This window comes from Manis javanica, chromosome 4 (genome assembly GCF_040802235.1).
Source record: "Manis javanica isolate MJ-LG chromosome 4, MJ_LKY, whole genome shotgun sequence".
Taxonomy (NCBI): domain Eukaryota; kingdom Metazoa; phylum Chordata; class Mammalia; order Pholidota; family Manidae; genus Manis; species Manis javanica.
Genome location: NC_133159.1, coordinates 166,992,180 through 167,012,970, shown reverse-complemented (window position 1 = coordinate 167,012,970; position 20,791 = coordinate 166,992,180). Strand labels below are relative to the sequence as shown.

Sequence of the window (20,791 nt, the reverse complement as noted above, 5' to 3'; positions counted from 1 at the left end):
TATCCAATAAAGGATTGACATCCAAAATATACAAAGAGCTCACGCACCTCAACCAACAAAAAGCAAATAATCCAATTAAAAAATGGGCAGAGCATCTAAACAGACAGTTCTCCAAAGAAGAAATTCAGATGGCCAACAGGCACATGAAAAGATGCTCCACATCGCTTACCATCAGGGAAATGCAAATTAAAACCACAGTGAGATATCACCTCACACCAGTAAGGATGGCTATCATCCAAAAGACAAACAACAACAAATGCTGGCAAGGATGTGGAGAAAGGGGAACCCTCCTACACTGCTGGTGGGAATGTAAATTAGTTCAACCACTATGGAAAGCAGTATGGAGGTTCCTCAAAAAGCTCAAAATAGAAATACCATTTGACCCAGGAATTCCACTCCTAGGAATTTACCCTAAGAATGCAGGAGTTCAGTTTGAAAAAGACATATGCACACGTATGTTTATCGCAGCACTATTTACAATAGCCAAGAAATGGAAGCAACCTAAGTGTCCATCAGTAGATGAATGGATAAAGAAGATGTGGTACATATACACAATGGAATATTATTCAGCCATAAGAAGAAGAAAACAAATTCTACCATTTGCAACAACATGGATGTAGCTAGAGGGTATTATGATCAGTGATATAAGCCAGGTGGAGAAAGACAAGTATCAAATGATTTCACTCACCTGTGGAGTATAAAAACAAAGCAAAAACTGAAGGAACAAAACAGCAGCAGACTCACAGAACCCAAGAATGGACTAGCAGTTACCAAAGGGCAAGGGGTTGGGAAGGGTAGGTGGGAAGGGAGGGATAAGGGGATTAAGGGGCATTATGGTTAGCACACATAATATAGGGAGAGCAGGAAGGGCAAGGGGAAGGCAGTATAGCACAGAGAAGACAAGTAGTGACTCTATAGCATCTTACTTCGCTGATGGACAGTGACTGTAATGGAGTATGTGGTGGGGACTTGATAATGGGGGTAATCTAGTAACCACAATGTTGCTCATGTGATTGTATATTAATGAAACCAAAAAAAACCAGAACAATGTATGAGTTTCTATTATTCCAAATCCGTATCTACACTAAGTATTGTCAAACTTTCTAATTTTAACCAATGATAGATGTAAAATAGCATGTTTTAAATTAGCATTTTCCTGAACATTAAGATGAGGCTGTGTTCACTGGTAATTTATTTCCTATTTATTGGTCTGTCAAATACCTGTTCATGTGTCATACATTTTTCTATTGGACAACATGCCTTTTCTTACTATATTACCCGGCATTTTTAGGAACACTAGACCAGAAAGATTTCTTTTAATTTTGTGTGTCATGTAACATTAACTTTTAGCCTTTCACATAAATTACTTGGGTATGTTTACATTTTACCTACCATTTTTTGACACCAAAGGAGTTTCTTTTAACCCCTCTGGATTTCTTTTCTGTCATAATATAAGAAAGTTCTCCAATTAATTTAAAAAATTATTCATGAACTTACATATTTTTAGTAACTACTTTTGAGATATATCCCAGCTGATCATGAATTAACAGTATTGTTTTTTATTTTATTTTATTTATTTATTTTTTAAACAAAACAAATCTATAATTACCAGCCATCTCCAGTGAAGCCAAGAAAACCATTTAGGCACCCTAGGCATTTGTGAAAATTAGTCTATGAATGATGGATAGTGTCCAACTGTAACTGAACAGTCTGAGAGAAATCAGACAAATTAAAGCAACCCATTTCTGGGATCTGTTCACATCCCATATGTTCTTTTAACTGTAGATAGTCTATAGTCATAAGATTTTGGAGCGCTACAACTTGCACCCCTCCCAACACCTGATTGAGTTCCAACAGTACAGATCCGGTCAAATTCGTTGTCTCACTGTATGCACATGCCAGCCTAGACATCTCCCTCCTCATTCCAATGGCAAGTCCAGGAAATGGTGGGGTGGACGCAGCCACAAATGCGGCATCGCCCGGATCCCTGTGGAGGCTTTTTGATGATCATCTCCCGGCACGAGTCCTCCAGAGAGTGCTGATGCCGGAAGCTCCTCCTTATATCGTATCTTAGTTCATTTTCTGGGTAGCCAAGCTAGGCCTTGATTTTGTTAGTCCATTTTTGGGTTCTGTAATTCCGCAGCTGTTTTGTCCCTTCAGTTTTTCTTTTGTTCTTATACTCCTCAGATGAGTGAAATCATTTGGTATTTCTCTTTCTTCGCTTGGCTTATTTCACTGAGCATAATACTCTCCAGCTCCATCCATGTTGCTGCAAATGGTAGGATTTTTCCTCTTCTTATGGCTGAGTAGTATTCCATTGTGTATATGTACCACATCTTCTTTATCCATTCATCTACCAATGGACATTTAGGTTGCTTCCAATTCTTGGCTATTGTAAATAGTGCTGCGATAAACATAGGGGTGCATCTGTCTCTCAAACTTGATTGCTGCGTTCTTAGGGTAAATTCCTAGGAGTGGAATTCCTGGGTCAAATGGTAAGTCTGTTTTGAGCATTTTGATGAACCTCCATACTGCTTTCCACAATGGTTGAACTAATTTACATTCCCACCAGCAGTGTAGGAGGGTTCCCCTTTCTCCACAGCCTTGCCAACATTTGTTGTTGTTTGTCTTTTGGATGGCAGCTATCCTTACTGGTGTGGGGTGATACCGCATTGTAGTTTTAATTTGCATTTCTCTGATAATTAGCGATGTGGAGCATCTTTTCATGTGTCTGTTCGCCATCTGTATTTCTTTTTTAGAGAACTGTCTGTTCAGTTCCTCTGCCCATTTTTGAATTGGGTTATTTGTTTTTTGTTTGTTGAGGCATGTGAGCTCTTTATATATTCTGGACATCAAGCCTTTATCAGATCTGTCATTTTCAAATATATTCTCCCATACTGTAGGGTTCCTTTTTGTTCTATTGATGGTGTCTTTCGCTGTACAGAAGCTTTTCAGCTTAATGTAGTCCCACTTGCTCATTTTTGCTGTTGTTTTCCTTGCCCGGGGAGATATGTTCAAGAAGAGGTCACTCATGTTTATGTCTAAGAGGTTTTTGCCTATGTTTTTTTCCAAGAGTTTAATGGTTTCATGTCTTACATTTATGTCTTTGATCCATTAAGAGTTTACCTTTGTATATGGGGTTAGACAAAGGTCCAGTTTCATTCTCCTACATGTAGCTGTCTAGTTTTGCCAGCACCATCTGTTGAAGAGACTGTCATTTTGCCATTGTATGTCCATGGCTCCTTTATCAAATATTAATTGACCATATATGTTTGGGTTAATTTCTGGAGTCTCTAATCTGTTCCACTGGTCTATGGCTGTTCTTGTGCCAGTACCAAATTGTCTTGATTACTATGGCTTTGTAGTAGAACTTGAAGTTGGGGAGTGAGATCCCCCCTACTTTATTCTTCTTTCTCAGGATTGCTTTGGCTATTCGGGGTCTTTGGTGTTTCCATATGAATTTTTGAATTATTTGTTCCAATTCACTGAAGAATGTTGTTGGTAATTTGATAGGGATTGCATCAAATCTGTATATTGCTTTAGGCAGGATGGCCATTTTGATGATATTAATTCTTCCTAGCCATGAGCAGGGGATGAGTTTCCATTTGTTAGTGTCCCCTTTAATTTCTCTTAAGAGTGACTTGTAGTTTTCAGAGTATAAGTCTTCCACTTCTTTGGTTAGGTTTATTCCTAGGTATTTTATTCTTTTTGATACAATTGTGAATGGAATTGTTTCCCTGATTTCTCTTTCTATTGGTTCATTGTTAATGTATAGGAAAGCTACAGATTTCTGTGTGTTAATTTTGTATCCTGCAACTTTGCTGTATTCCAATATCAGTTCTAGTAGTTTTGGAGTGGTGTCTTTAGGGTTTTTTATGTACAGTATCATATCATTTGCAAATAGTGACAGTTTAACTTCTTCTTTACCAATCCGGATTCCTTGTATTTCTTTGTTTTGTCTGATTGCTGTGGCTAGGACCTCCAGTACTATGTTAAATAACAGTGGGGAGAGTGGGCATCCCTGTCTGGTTTCCGATCTCAGAGGAAATGCTTTCAGCTTCTTGCTGTTCAGCATAATGCTGGCTGTGGGTTTATCATACATGGCCTTAATTATGTTGAGGTACTTGCCCTCTATTCCCATTTTGCTGAGAGTTTTTATCATGAATGGATGTTGAATTTTGTCAAATGCTTTTTCAGCATCTATGGAGATGATCATGTGGTTTTTGTCTTTCTTTTTGTTGATGTGGTGGATGATGTTGATGGATTTTCGAATGTTGTACCATCCTTGCATCCCTGGGATGAATCCCACTTGGTCATGGTGTATGATCCTTTTGATATGCTTGCTGTTGAATTCTGTTTGCTAATATTTTATTGAATATTTTTGCATCTATATTCATCAGGGATATTGGTCTGTAATTTTCTTTTTTGGTGGTGTCTTTGCCTGGTTTTGGTTTTAGGGTGATGTTGGCTTCATAGAATGAGTTTGGGAGTATTCCGGCCTCTTCTATTTTTTGGAACACTTTAAGGAGAATGGGTATTATGTCTTCTCTGTGTGTCTGATAAAATTCCGAGGTAAATCCATCCGGCCCTGGGGTTTTGTTCTTGGGTAGTTTTTTGATTACCATTTCAATTTCTTTGCTTGTAATTGGTTTGTTTAACTTTTGTGTTTCTTCCTTGGTCAGTCTTGGAAGGTTGTATTTTTCTAGGAAGTTGTCCATTTCTTCTAAGTTTTCCAGCTTGTTGGCATATAGGTTTTCATAGTAGTCTTTAATAATTCTTTGTATTTCTGTGGGGTCCGTCGTGATTTTTCCATTCTCATTTCTGATTATGTTGATTTGTGTTGATTTTCTTTTTCTCTTAATAAGTTTGGCTAGAGGCTTATCTATTTTATTTATTTTCTCAAAGAACCAGCTCTTGGTTTCATTGATTTTTGCTATTGTTTTATTCTTCTCAATTTTGTTTATTTCTTCTCTGATCTTTATTATGTCCCTCCTTCTGCTGACTTTAGGCCTCATTTGTTCTTCTTTTTCCAGTTTCGATAGTTGTGATGTTAGACTATTCATTTGGGATTGTTCTTCCTTCTTCAGGTGTGCCTGGATCGCTATATACTTTCCTCTTAAGACTGCTTTCGCTGCATCCCACAGAAGTTGGGGCTTTGTGTTGTTGTTGTCATTTGTTTCTATATATTCCTTGATCTCTATTTTGATTTGTTCATTGATCCATTGATTATTTAGAAGCATGTTGTTAAGCCTCCATGTGTTTGTGAGCCTTTTTGTTTTCTTTGTAGAATTTATTTCTAGTTTTATACCTTCGTGGTCTGAAAAATTGGTTGGTAGAATTTCAATATTTTGGAATTTACTGAGGCTCTTTTTGTGAGCTAGTATGTGGTCTATTCTGGAGAATGTTCCATGTGCACTTGAGAAGAATGTATACCCTGTTGCTTTTGAATGTAGAGTTCTATAGATGTCTGTTAGGTCCATCTGTTCTAGTGTGTTGTTCAATGCCTGTGTGTCCTTACTTATTTTCTGCCCAGTGGATCTATCCTTTGGGGTGAGTGGTGTGTTGAAGTCTCCTGAGATGAATGCATTGCAGTCTATTTCCCTCTTTAGTTCTGTTAGTATTTGTTGCACAAATGCTGGTGCTCCTGTGTTGGGTGCATATATATTTAGAATGGTTATATCCTCTTGTTGGACTGAGCCCTTTATCATTATGTAGTGTCCTTCTTTATCTCTTGTTACTTTCTTTGTTTTGAAGTCTGTTTTGTCTGATATTAGTACTGCAACCCCTGCTTTCTTCTCACTGTTGTTTGCCTGAAATATGTTTTTCCATCCTTTGACTTTTAGTCTGTGCTTGTCTTTGAGTTTGAGATGAATTTCTTGTAAGCAGCATATAGATGGGTCTTGCTTTTTTATCCATTCCATTACTCTGTGTCTTTTGATTGGTGCATTAAGTCCATTTACATTTAGGGTGACTATTGAGAGATATGTACTTATTGCCATTGCAGGCTTTAGATTCATGGTTACCAAAGGTTCAAGGTTAGCTTCGTTAGTATCTTACTGCCTAACTTAGCTCGCTTGTTGAGCTGTTATATACACTGTCTGGAGATTATTTTCTTCTCTCCCTTCTAATTCCTCCTCCTCCATTCTTCATATGTTGTATGTTTTGTTCTGTGCTCTTTTTAGGAGTGCTCCCATCTAGAGCAGTCCCTGTAAGATGCCCTGTAGAGGTGGTTTGTGGGAAGCAAATTCCCTCAGCTTTTGCATGTCTGGGAATTGTTTAATCCCGCCATCATATTTAAATGATAGTCGTGCTGGATACAGTATCCTTGGTTCAAGGCCCTTCTGTTTCATTGCATTAAATATATCATGCCATTCTCTTCTGGCCTGTAGGGTTTCTGTCAAGAAGTCTGATGTTAGCCTGATGGGTTTTCCTTTATAGGTGACCTTTTTCTCTCTAGGTGCCTTTAAAACTCTTTCTTTGTCCTTGATCCTTGCCATTTTAATTATTATGTGTCTTGGTGTTGTCCTCCTTGGATCCTTTCTGTTGGGGGTTCTGTGTATTTCCGTGGTCTGTTTGATTATTTCCTTCCCCAATTTGGGGAAGTTTTCAGCAATTATTTCTTCAAAGAGACTTTCTATCCCTTTTCCTCTTTCTTCTTCTTCTGGTACCCCTATAATACGAATATTATTCCTTTTGGATTGGTCACATAGTTCTCTTAGTGTTGTTTCATTCCTGGAGATCCTTTTATCTGTCTCTATGTCAGCTTCTATATGTTCCTGTTCTCTGGTTTCTATTCCTTCAATGGCCTCTTGCATCTTATCCATTCTGCTTATAAATCCTTCCAGGGATTGTTTCACTTCTGTGATCTCCTTCCTGACATCTGTGATCTCCCTCTGGACTTCATCCCATTGCTCTTGCTTTTTCCTCTGCATCTCATCCCATTGCTCTTGCATTTTTCTCTGCATCTCTGTCAGCATGTTCATGATGTTTATTTTGAATTCTTTTTCGGGAGGACTGGTTAGGTCTGTCTCCCTCTCATGTGTTGTCTCTGTGATCTTTGTCTGCCTGTAGTTTTGCCTTTTCATGGTGATAGAGATAGTTTGCAGAGCTGGTACGAGTGACAGCTGGAAGAGCTTTCCTTCTTGTTGGTTTGTGGCCTTCCTCTCCCCCTTCGCGAGGCGCTGGGTTCTCACAGGTGTGGGTGTGGCCTGGATGTTGTCCTGTGTCCTCTGGTCTCTATTTTAGGAAGGGTTGTCTTTGTTATATTTTCATAATTCTATGTGGTTTTGGGAGGAGAGTTCCGCTGCTCTACTCACGCCGCCATCCTGGCTCTGCCCCCCTTGTTTTTTATTTTAACATGTACACTAGCTCATAATTTGTTGAATGATTTAATAATTGTTAGGATAAAACCAGTAAGATCTGATTACCTAATGAAGATCATTAGCTAATTATAATAGTAAACCTAGATTACACTTTAAGTGATTAGTATACTTCGATATAGTAAAAACTCAAAACATTTGAATGAATAAAACAAATGTTCAGTAACACTGTGATGAATATGATTAATTTTTTAAATTAAATATCCCAAAAGTAGCTGGTGACATACTTAGCCCAAGGGTATACTTTTCTATTTCCTCAAGAAAGAAACTGGTAAATTAACTTTGTTTGGAATCTCTGGTTTAACCTTATTGTTTACAGTCTAAATTTTATAAAGTCTCAGAGATGTCTGATCTGACCATTCCCATCCATATACAAGGGAAAGGAAGAAGGTACGAATTTAAACTTATTTTTAATTAAATATACTAACACAGGCAGCATTTTTCTCCAATGTTAGTGTTCTTAACCCAGTCATTTCCAGCTACTTCAAGAACTACCTAAAACTTTGCTACTCAGAGTGGTCCCTGGAACAGCAATGCTGGCATCCCCTGGGAGCTTTCTCAAAGTGTGGAATCTCAGACCCCACCCTAGACTTACTGAATCAGAATCTGCATTTTTAACAAGATCCCCAGGTGATTTATATATATATATATATATATTAAAGTTTGAAAGTTCTGATCTAAAGAAGATTTATTCTAACTAAACACTTCTCTGCTCAGAGGAATCCCCAAAGCCAAAGACGTTGTCTCACACAATGTTAATTCAAGATGTTATGATAAATTTCTAATCCTTTAGGATATGTTCCTTGCTTTAAAAGAAAGTCTTGAATTACTCAAGTTTTAAGGCCTCTTGTTTGTAGGTCTTCATGTTCCTTCTTGGACCAAACCCATTTCTTATGCCTATTAAAACATCTCATATCAATGTAAAGAACCCGAATACCATCTCCTTTCATGACCCACCTAAATTAGTTGGGCTCCAAAGAACTGTCCCTTTGGTCTGAAATTCAATACCAACTACCATTTGACTTTTCCAAAATATTTTCAGAAGTAGCTGTCATATCCTGTAAGATGATTCCACCAATGTGCATAAAAATGTGATCTGTCTGCTTTAAATAAGAGAAACCCTAGAATTTTCAGATGCTTATAGACTCCATAATATTTGTTTGCCAAAAAGCCTAATTTGTCCAAATGCCCTATTTATAATCTCCAGAAGACAAGTGTTCATATAACTGTAATTTTGCCAGGACTTCAGTTCTCTGCCAGCTGCCATATATGCTTGTTGCTAGAATACCTCCATATAAATTAATCCCACAGTGTCTCTCAGTATCATAGAAAAGAATACTTTGAATACTGAAATTTCATACCACACTAAAAAGACTCATTAGTAATAGGAGGGTCCTCCATATTACTGGGAATAAAGAAGATGTGAAGGGAAAAGAGAAAGCCACAAAATACCACTTTTTTTAAGCGGACTGTTAGAGCATTATATGATTCTTCCCTAATTAGAACCTCCTAAATAAAAAAGCAAGCTGTGCTGAAACAACCAAAACCCCCAATAACATGTAACATATTGTTGTGGATAACTCCTCCCCATACCATTAACTAAGGGTCTAACCAGTCCTTGGCTTTGCTTCTGACAGCATCTGCCCATGCGGAGAGCAGCAGCACACTTCACTATTTAGACTACAAAGGTAGACACTACTATTATGTGAAGGATTGTTTTTGTTCTGTTTTGTTTTTTACTGATTTCAGCATGACTTATAAATGAAAAGCAATGGGGCGGGTGTGTCTTGCCTAGCCTTTCTGAACTGGAGGGCTCTAGTACTCATTCATCCAATAAATACTTACTGAGTGCTTACTATGTGCCAGGCACTTTCTAGACTCTAGGAGTACAGTGACCCAGTAATTAACAACCAGTTTCTGTTCTCATGCAGTACCTTTCAGTGTCACTCCTGTTTAGCTCAGTGGCTATCAACCTTTGCTTGATGGTGCTCTATACCTCAGATTCACCAAATCAAATTCCTGGAAGCTGGGGTTGAGTTCAGGTACCTTTACTTTTAAACCTTTATATCAGTAAGCAGAGTTCAGAACGCATCTTCTACTTTTCTAGATATGTAGTTCTTCCTTTCTTTATAACATAGTCTTCTAAAAAACTTATCAAAACTATGTACCTCCTCCCCAGGAAAAAGCACAGGCACATATATACAGAAAACCTGTGTACAGTGTTAGGGGTTCACAGATATCCTAGTTCATTAAGAATTATTGGTCTAGCTGATGGGAGATAGTATTACTCTGATACATAATGGATGTTCAACAAATATTTGTGGGAATAAATTTTGATACTTAGAAGAAAGGGGAAAAGACAAGTTACTGACCTAGAAGGGCACTTCCTCTTTCGTGTATTAGGGACTACCACAGTCCTAGTGCCTTGAGCACTAGTGCTGCCAGGACTGGAAAGTGTTCTTTGTTTGAAACTCAAAATGTGTTTTACCATACAAGGTCACAGATGTCGGGAAAGTATACATGAAATAATAAACATATTGGTAACTCAATTTGGGTACATTATGGATTTAAACGGTTTTAATGGACTGGCTACTGAATCTAACCATCCTTTACAGAACTGAACCTAAAGAAAGGTACCTAGAATCTATTCCCTCTTTCCTAGTCCCAGTCCATAATAAAATTTTCATTCTTTTAAAACTCTTACTGTCTCCTAAGTGGTCTTCCTGCCTGCAAGCTTACTGTAATCCATCCCGTCCCAGAATTACTTTCCTTAAACAAATATCATCACTGCTAAACAGAAGATGATAGTGAGGGACTTGGCTTCAAATTCTCATTCCATGACTTACTACTTCTGGGTCTTCAGCAAGTAACTTACTGTCTCAAGTCTTAGTCTCTCACTTAAAACATAAGATTCCAGTAAAGTACATAACGGTTTCCGAGCATATAACTAGTAATTTAGTCAGTACATTTTAGCTGCTGCCATCATCATATCTTCCTCCTTGATCAAAACTTTCTAGGCTCCTCTTGAATAGCCCCACAAAGTTTACAAAATAAGTATCTATAGAATAAAGCACAAACTCCTTAGTAAACCATTCAAATACCATCTGGCTTTAATCTCCCCTTCTCAGCTGTTTTCATATCTCATCAAAGCTGCCTATGGTCTTGAGCCAGAAAAAGCCTCCATTGGTCCCTAAATATCCCTGTATTTTCATACTTCAGAGTCTGCATCTGTTGGGGCTGCTATTCTTTTTTTTTTTTTTTTTTTTGAGAGGGCATCTCTCATATTTATTGATCAAATGGTTGTTAACAACAATAAAATTCTGTATAGGGGGGCAATGCTCAATGTACAATCATTAATCCATCTCAAACCTAATTCTCATCAGTCTCCAATCTTCTGAAGCATAACGAACAAGTTCTTACATGGTGAACAAATTCTTACATAGTGAATAAATTCTTACATGGTGAACAGTACAAGGGCATTCATCACAGAAACTTTCGGTTTTGATCACGCATTATGAACTATAAACAATCAGGTCAAATATGAATATTCGTTTGATTTTTATACTTGATTTATATGTGGATCCCACATTTCTCCCTTTATTATTATTATTATTTTTATTTTTAATAAAATGCTGAAGTGGTAGGTAGATGCAAGATAAAAGTAGAAAACATAGTTCAGTGCTGTAAGAGGGCAAATGTAGATGATCAGGTGTGTGCCTGTGGACTAAGTATTAATCCAAGCTAGACAAGGGCAGCAAAACATCCACGGATGCAGAAGATTTCTCTCAAAACAGGGGGGTTGATGTTCTGAGCCTCACCTCTGTTGATACCCAATTTCTCACCTGATGGCCCCCCTGTGACTGTGCCTGTCTTAGGTTGTTCCTCCCTTGAGGAATCTTACCCGTCTCTGGCTAACCAGTCATCTTCCGGGGCCATACAGGGAAATGTAAAGTTGGTAAGTGAGAGAGAAGCCATATTGTTTGAAAAGGTTAGCTTTTTACTTCTTTGCAGATTTATGCCCTGTGGCTTCTATGTCCAGCACTTGTCTCGAGGTATCTTTACCACCTGGAGGAATTATGATACTCGGTAAATTCGATATGGGGCACGAATTCTATTTAAAGGTTGTAATTAGGAAGGAGGGGCTGCTATTCTTTGTCTTTAACTTCTATCTTCTGAAATTTTAGTTATCCTTTCTTTAAAATTCAGCTTGCATGTTGCTCTGCTTTTTATGAACCCTTCACTGATCTATCCAATACAAAAGTAATTACTCTATCCTCTGAGGTTCTAGACAATTTGGTTTATACTTTTTTTTCAGGGTGTTTATTAGATTTGGTTATATTATTTGGTTAATTAAGTTGTGAATTCTTGAGGATCAAAACCAGATTCTATTTTTCCCTATAATTCCCTGGTTATTTTACTTAGCTACTTACCTAGTTATCTTAGTTAACTGCCTTTAAACATAGTAAGTGCTCAATAAATGCTGAATGAGTATTTGTTTTGGAAATCAATCCATTTTCCATTTACTAACCTACAAACTTATAGAAACCCAACCTGAAGGTAAAACACAAGTTACGACATTCCTACCAAATTAACTTTTATTAATATGAATAAAAGGAAACACTAATGTTGACAATACAGACAACACAAAATAACACCTAGTTATTTCTTCGTTGACACAATAAACATGAAAGAGCAAAGTAAGCAAGAATCTGGTAAGGAGACATGGGGGTCAGTCTGACAGCGAGGTTGAAACTGCTCAGGTTTTTGGGCAAAAAAATCTCTCAGTAGTGTGATCTATAAATACCTGGAAGATATCCAGATTTTTCTGGTTAATAGCAGCCTAGATCATGTCATATACTTCCCTCAATACTACTCAGATTCTTTGCCTTACCATCTTACTCAATATGCCTATCACTTTTGAAACACATCATTCATTCATTCAGTAAGCATTTATTGAGCATCTGCTTTAACGTATGATCCTGATGTCAGTAAAAAGTAACAAAACCCAATCTGAGAAAATCAAATTCTTTAGGTGGGCTTTACAAAGCCTTAACATTTTGGAATTTTAGGTCTTTAGCGACAGTAAGAAATCGTGAATAAAGTCAGGCATTAATTTCGTAAGCACCTTTTTGGTCACTGTCATAGTCACTCTGATTTTTGTTTTCTGGGAAGCTGAGCCTTAGAACAAAACTATGTGGTGTTGGCAAGGAATGAATATAAGAGCAGGTGTTAAAATATGCTACAGAAACACTGCCATCTAGCCTACATCTCCTCTATACTACCTCACAGCAAAGAGATAAACTATGAGCATATTCCTAAGAGAATTTCAACATTTGGGCTGCATAATGACTTCAGAAAAGTCACTCAGAAAACAACTGACTCAACAATTATTTCTTGAATGCTTATTAACTCCACATCCCAATCCAGGTCAGATAAAGAGGGTCCTTCTGACACTAACGAAGATGACCAAGTCATTTCTCTGACCTCTAGTTTTAATTATCCGTGAAATAAAGATAAAAACACTCATCTCTGAGATAAGTTTGGCATAATGCTTGGATGAATTCTAAACCCGACAAGAACTTATCTGGACCTCTCATATTCTACCAGAACACATATGACTTAGGGTTCTGGAACCATATGCGCAAGTATCTTTCAAAATGCTACCTCTTTAAATTAGTCAACTGCAGTAATAATGAAAGGAAGAAACTCAATAAACATTTACTTTTTTTTAAAATTAAGGTATCATTGATATACGATCTTATGCTCAGGTTTCACATGAGCAACAATATGGTCATTGCCTTCACCCATATTATCAAGTCCCCCCCACACCCTGTTGCAGTCACTGTCCATCAGTGTACTAAGATGCTATAGAGTCACTACTTGTCTTCTCTGCGCTATACTGCCTTCCCCTTGCCCCCCCTGCCCTCCCTATATTATGTGTGCTAACCATAATGCCCCTTAATCCCCTTATCCCTCCCTTCCCACCCACCCTTCCCAACCCCTTGCCCTTTGGTAACTGCTAGTCCATTCTTGGGTTCTGTGAGTCTGCTGCTGTTTTGTTCCTTCAGTTTTTGCTTTGTTGTTATACTCCACAGATGAGTGAAATCATCTGGGCCTTTCCTTTCTCTGCCTGACTTATTTCACTGAGCATAATACTCTCCAGCTCCATCCATGTTGTTGCAAATGGTAGGATTTGTTTTCTTCTTCTTATGGCTGAATAATATTCCATTGTGTATATGTACCACATCTTCTTTATCCATTCATCTACTGATGGACACTTAGGTTGCTTCCATTTCTTGGCTATTGTGAATAGTGCTGTGATAAACATAGGGGTGCATATGTCTTTTTGAAACTGGGCTCCTGCATTCTTAGGGTAAATTCCTAGGAGTGGAATTCCTGGGTAAAATGGTATTTCTATTTTGAGTTTTTTGAGGAACCTCCATATTGCTTTCTACAATGGTTGAACTAGTTTACATTCCCACAAGCAGTGTAGGAGGGTTCCCCTTTCTCCACATCCTCACCAGCATTTGTTGTTGTTTGTCTTTTGGATGTTGGCCATCCTAACTGGTGTAAGGTGATATCTCACTGTGGTTTTAATTTGCATTTACTAAACATTCTCTTTTTAAAGGCGACCATTTCTTCCCTGGATTGCTTTAATAGCATCTCATCTTAGAGGGATTGATCCATTCTCTCCCTGTAAGGTTTTCAGAAATCATGTCTCATCATATTACCCCTTTACTTAAAATTCTTCAGTGGCTTCTCATTGTCCTTAATGATAAAAACCAAAGCCACCAAAATAGGCAGTGTGGTACAGTCCATGGTAACCTCTCCACCTCATACTGTATCATGTTCTCCTATGCTGAGTTAGTATGACTTTCTTTCGGCATCTCAAACCTGCCATATTACTGTCCTACTACAGATCCTTTAAATACACATTGTACTTTACCTGGCATAGTCCTCTTTTCCTCCAAATTGTACAAATGCTAGTCATTCTTTGGACTTTTTTCTCAGAGAAAGCTTTTTTGGGACCCCCAGATGACATTAGGCATCCTTATTAAGCCTCTAACAACACCAAGCACCTTTCCTTTCGAATACTTCTCAGTGTTGTAATTTTACTTATTTAGGAGATTTGAGTAATGTCTTCCTCACTATAATACAAACTTGAGAAAGGTAGGGATTACATCTGGTTTTGCTCATTATTGTATTTCCACCATCTATTATGTACTTTTTAAAGCAGGTACTTAACTAATGTATGTTGAAAGAATAAACAAATGATTTCTGATTTCTGAAAGTCCACCCATTGTTAGCATCTTATTTGTCAGTCTAAGCATTAAGGTTCTATGTATTCTTGTATATCCAATAGTTAAGGGTTTCTGGAAATCTCTATTGAAAGAAATTCCATGCACATAGAAGAATTACTTCATAATGTAAATAATTATCACCTAATTACTCCTTTATAAAATATGGGGGTTTCCTAGGAACCTACTTGTTTAATTTTGCTATAAATCAAAGAATGTGGTGAAAGGAATAATAATCAAAGAACGTGGTGAAAATAAATAATAATACCCAGGATTTGATTTTTGGAGATCTGTGTTCAAACTTGTGTGTCTGCACTTCCAGCAATGAGACTTTGGGGGAACTGTTTAACTTTTCTCAGCCTCAATTTCCTCATCTGAATAACAGAGCTCTATTTCTTTGATTTGTGAGGATTAAATGAAATGATACATATAAGGGCTCCTAGCATACTGCTGGCACACATTAGGCACTTAAAAAATTCAATAAATGTAACTTAGGTTTCTTTTATGTAACATTTCCCAGCATATCAGCCACAACTCTTTACTTTGTAATTTATAAGTCACAAAAGACTCAATGATTCACTAGTTACATTAGAACTATTGATCACCAGGTAATTTGATACATGTTCTAGGGACATAAAGTCCTAGAACTTTGAATTTTCTTTTGTCTTTTTAAAGTTAAAAGGAAAAAAAGTATCATATTCAAGAGTTCTATCCATTTTTTATTTAAAAATCAAGTTTTGTTCAGAGTAACATTATCCCTTTATCACCAGTTTTTAAGAGGGTCAGAAAGGGATTGTGAATGCAGCCAACTTATACTCTTGAAGAAGTGAAACTTATCACAGAGAGAATCCCACATACAGCTCCATCACCACTCTGCTCAAGTACCTCTAAGTTCTTGTGTGATGTCTGTCTCTCTTGGGAGAATGGGGTAGAGAACGGACTAGTCTCTAAGGCACACAAATTGGGAGCTGATGATGAGCGGGCTAAGATGAGCCCCCGGTCATTCACCTACTTCTGCTCAACTGCTGGTATTGGACCTGTCCCTAAAAGAGTATCACTCAGTGCATCACCTCAGGAATTCTACAAATTAAAGCCAGATGGATGAAATGCTGCTAAAGTTATAAAGGCAAACATAGCTTCATAAGCAAAAGTTTAAAAGAGATATTGTATTAAGTTAATGGGTTAGTCCTAGTTTCATTACTTTAAAAGACAAAACAGCATAAAAATTAAGCGACTAATTTCCTTCCTTGCTTGCTCTTGAAAATGATTGTTTAAAATATAAACAAACCTCTGCAAGTTGTACAACTCAGATTTCAATGTGACCACAAAATTTTGTTTCGTCAGAAAAGAAAATAGCTGCCTTTTTCTAGACCATGAAAAAAATAGATAATAAGAGCGTCAGATAAGAAAGAGAAAAAAAAATCACTGAGGAATTTCCCTATTATACCTTGCAATTTAATTACTAGAACTCTAATTTAGGTTAGGTCGACATCAGTGGTTCTCAATCTGGGTGACTTTGCTCCCCCTCAAGGGACATTCAGCAATGTCCAGACAGGGAGCGTCGGTTTATTTGTCACAAATAAAGGGGACATCTAGTGAATAGAGGCCAGGGATGCTGCAAAACACTGATAAACAGGACAGCACCCTCAGAACAAAGAATTAGCTTGCTCCAAACATCAACAGTGCTAAAAATGAGAAGCCCTGGTGTATATCCCTATGTAACTGGATTATTCTACTAGCCGTATGTTTCCCTCTTATCTTGTCCCTCCTTCCCAAAAGAACCAGGTTAATATTCCCAAAGCAGTGCTTTCATTACATAATTCTTCTGTTCTAATACCTATAATGGCTATCTATTACCAATATATTATATCAAACTCCTCAGCTTGGATTTTTAGTCCCCTATAACCTGATTCTACTTGGTTAGCAAAATCTTATCTCTTCCTCTCAAATTCCATTCTAGCCAAAGCTGTAACTACTTTACTGTTCTCTTCCTCCTAAACACCATTCTCAACTTTGGGCTCTTGCTTATGCCATTCCACGCCAAGAATGTTCTTTCTCTTCTCTACCAGTTTAAACTCTTCCAATCTTCTAAAGCTTTAAGTTCTACTTAAAGAAACCTTTCCCATTTTTCTGGTCTGCAAGGACCTTTCTCTTTCCTGAATTTAGTATTATCTTTGAAATCAAATACATACTATCTTGTAACATTATCCAACTGTTCTTGTTTAGCATTCTTATCATCCCAACAAGCCTGGACCCCTCCAAGAAGATTACAGGTTGTATCTCCAATGTGTTGGTTTTACAAATATCTCCAATTCAATTTGTTCAAAACAATTCCTAATTGTCCTACTTCAAATCTGTTCCCCCTTCAAAGGATTCATTAATTAAATGGTACCACCAAAATGAAATCTAGGCAGATATTCTTGACCACATTACATTTTCACAATAGTCAGAGAGATCTTAACATCTACATGATATCATGTCAACCCTCTGCTGAAATCCTGCAGTGATTCCCCACTACAACTTAGTATAAAAACTGAATTTCTTCTAACAGTCTTCCATTATTATGCAACTCCAGCCACACTGACCTTCTTTCACTTCTTTCAATGCCAAGTTCTGCTATGTCTTAGGGACTGCACATGCTGTTGTCTCTGCCTGTAATGCTCTTAAATTACAGATTTAGCTTCAATGCTATTTGCTCAAAAAGGACTTTTTTGTTGTTTCCTACTACCTCCTTTGGTGGTCCAACTACAAACCTGACTCTTGGGCATAGGTTAAGTCCCTCCTTTTAAGTCTGTCCTAACACCCTATTTACAGTCCTTATCACAATTTGTAATTATTAATTTGTGATTACTTGTCTAATTCTTTCTATACAGACCATAAGCACAAAAGGACAAAAGGGACTATTATCAGGACATTAGTCCATAAAAGAATTCAATTAATATGTATTTGTAATGACATCCTTCTTCACTCCCACTCTTCAAAACTTACTCTCTCAGGTCAGGTACTACATAGCACTTATCTTCAAGATACTATATTGTAGCTAAATATAAAATAGGAAAATATAATCTATTTTTCAAAAGAAAATTTCATGAACAAATGTGTTTTAGCTAAATTGAATAAATTTTTTTGAATAAAGATCAAATAGTCAAATGCCTATTGACTTAGCAATTTAAACATACATATTTTACATATTTTTTTAATCATAAAATAGATTAAGAAATTTCATTTTTTTCAACTTACACTGACTAGAACAATTTTACTGGAACTATTCACATACCTCTTTGACGTCAATAAAGCCATTGTTTTGTTTGTGTTTTTTCTGTCATCTAACACAATTTTCCTGAATACACCACCTCTGATTCTAAGTTATTTGAAATATGGTACCCTTTGAAGTCATGTTAAATGGTGTCCCTGCACATCTTATCTCAAGCCAAAAGTATTCTTCACTATCTAATGAGCTCTAAAATGGTATTATGTGTATAGTACCCACTTACTATACTGCTTATTAAGGTGATTTTTACAAGGCTAGTACAACTTCATCCAACACTTAACTGTGAAGTCCTACCCCCAGGAATACTTGATAAATCTATTAAAACATCTTTGTTTTCTTTCTTTAAATCAATTTCATCAGGTGAATTTTATAAACATCCAAATTAGCACTGATTCAAGTCATTTAGGCTAGTGTGTCTTCCCCAAACAGGTGTATTAAAAATAAAGCAACTGACAAAATTTCTGTCTCTTAATAGGAGATTTTTGTAAAGACTCAAATATAAAGTAACATTGCTCTATGAGAGATAATTTGGAGGAGGAGCTTCTATGAAGGCTTACATGGTCTATGAGACTGGGTATTCCACGTTAAACCTTTAAAGAAACAAAAAAAGCAGAAAACATTTGCTTATCTTTTCTCTCAACTGCTTCCTATGCCTAGTAATTCCATGAACTCTGAGGCACCCCAGAAAGAAACTTTTCAACTTAACTCTCATTCCTTTACAAATACATTCAATCATCTTATTTTCTTCCTTATTCTTTCCCATTTTCAGCATTTTCCCTGATCAGCTGATTTTTATAATTTTAGCCAATGTTGCTTGTTCCTCTCACAGATCACTTCTTGAATGACTTGTTCTTATACTCTAAGTTACAACCCAAATTCTAACCCCTAGCCATAGCCTAAAATTTCTTACCACTGTCTCCAAGTCTAATGGACAAAGATAGTGTGTGGGGCTGGGGGACAACAAATTTGACTCATAAGCCTTAAAAATACCTAAGTGTATTATTGCTAAGAGCACTTTAAGGAAAAAGAGGAAACCTGATGGACACTATCTAGGAATTGACTACTTATGTATTTTCTTCTTTTTTCTATTTTTATACAAGTTGAAATTATTATTAAGTAGTGGTTATAGGCTAGCAATGAAATTAGCTTACCATTTTAGGAGCCTTTTGGTGCCAGAAAAGGCAAATGTATCATTAACTATCAAGACAAAATTACAAGAATATGAAACAGAAATTAAACAACTTGAGTGATCTGCTTATTCATTTAAGGTACACATAGCAACTTCTAATTTCATGTTTGGCCTCAAAAAAAAAAAAAAAACTTTGAAAGGGACTCTTTACTAGTAAGAAGATTCTGAATGGCAAGAAATTGCTTTGGAAGCACTGACACAATTTACAACTGGTAAATTTCCTAAGACAGAATACCACATTATAGAATTCAGACACTAACTTCAGCTATAGATAAAGAGCTGGAGAAGAAGCCAACTAGGAGGGATTGGTATTTCAACCAGTGAAGAAAAATTAAGGAAATATGAAGGATAGTGTACTTCCATTTGATATCACAGGCCCATTAAGGGGAATATGAAGGAATTTCTAAAATAAATTTGCTTTATAACTTCAAAACAAAGTCCATGACCAAATGACAGCAGTTGGTAGAGGTCAAGTATTCTAATCAAGTCAAAGGTCAAGTGGTGGGTTGAAAGTCTCCCAGACCTGGTCCAAAACCAAAGAACAAAAGATACAGTTTCTTCAGATGGCAGGTGGAAAAATGACTTGGTACTGCATCACACACTTAAAATCCAATAGGGTTTCTTCCATGCTAACAGAGCACTGTGCGTCAAAGCACACCTTGGTGTGTGGTAAGAGCAGTGAAATGGATGGAAAAACCATTATTTGTCCTTCATTTCATGAACACCTTACAAACATGCACAATAAAACACTCCTGATGCCCATCACAGGTTATGAAAAAAAAAACAGATTTGCCGTTTCCACCCCTTCCTCTTGGTATAGGTGCTTGCACCTCAGCACTGGGCCTTGGAGTTCTCTCAGATCATTGTCCTGTAGTTAATTTACTGAGCGAGAAAAGCAACGAAGGCTACAAAGTCTGCTGCCAAACTATAAATTAGTATTAAAAATTCCGATCCCACTCTCCCTCCATTTCACATAAAACAAAAACAAAACCACCCCCCTCCCCTGCCGCAAACTTGCCCTACGGATCTGAAGATAGTACAAGCTCCGATGAAACGTGCTTCCCAATCATCCCTTAGTCAAGAGAGCACCTGAGGCGAGTTTTCGGTCCCCCCTCACCTCTCACCCGGGCCCCGGCCAGGCCCCTAGACTGACAGGAGGGGCTCGCCGGACGTTGGCTCGGGGGGAGAGGAGGCATTATGGCCGAACCCCACTCACACTAGAGGAAGAAGTACAGTAGGACCAGAGATAACAGGGCTTAGGTTGCGGGCAAGGTCCCCGAACTGACGGGAAGATAGGCAGGAGCCGGCACAAGGGGAGGCGATAGAAGCAGCCGGGCCTAGGCCGCAGCAGGCCGCGGAGTGGCCATACGCTGCTTCCCGACCGCGGCTGCGAGCCAAGACTCAAGAGAGGGCGGTTATCATTACCTGGACGGGTTCCTGCAGCACCGTCATCCTTGAGACTCAGGCCCACTTTCTGCAGTGCCTCAGGCCCCCCCGTAGCGGATCCGGCCCTGCCTGCCCCGGCTCATTTAAACTCACCAGCGACCGTTACCGGGGGATGGGGAGGCCGAGCGATTGCCGAGTACCTACGAGCGGGACACGGAAATACCCGAAGGGGAGAGATCTGCGCGGGAGCCAGACGGAAAAGCCCGGA

General features: G+C 37.8%; 1 protein-coding gene across 6 annotated transcripts in view; it reads right to left on the bottom strand.

Annotated features, from left to right (window-relative positions):
• CDC27 (cell division cycle 27) overlaps window positions 1-20,754 on the bottom strand; it is an 84,019-nt gene extending 63,265 nt beyond the window's left edge. For 3 of the 6 annotated variants that reach the window (XM_036997296.2, XM_036997294.2, XM_036997295.2), the window contains exon 1: window positions 20,563-20,752. In XM_036997296.2, the coding sequence (XP_036853191.1) occupies window positions 20,563-20,589 (27 nt within the window). In that variant the 5' untranslated portion in view covers window positions 20,590-20,752. Of the gene's footprint in view, window positions 1-20,562 lie in introns of all 6 variants that reach the window. The other 3 variants (XM_036997297.2, XM_036997298.2, XM_036997299.2) reach the window with 2 other exon arrangements.
• Window positions 20,755-20,791: the final 37 nt, after the last annotated feature.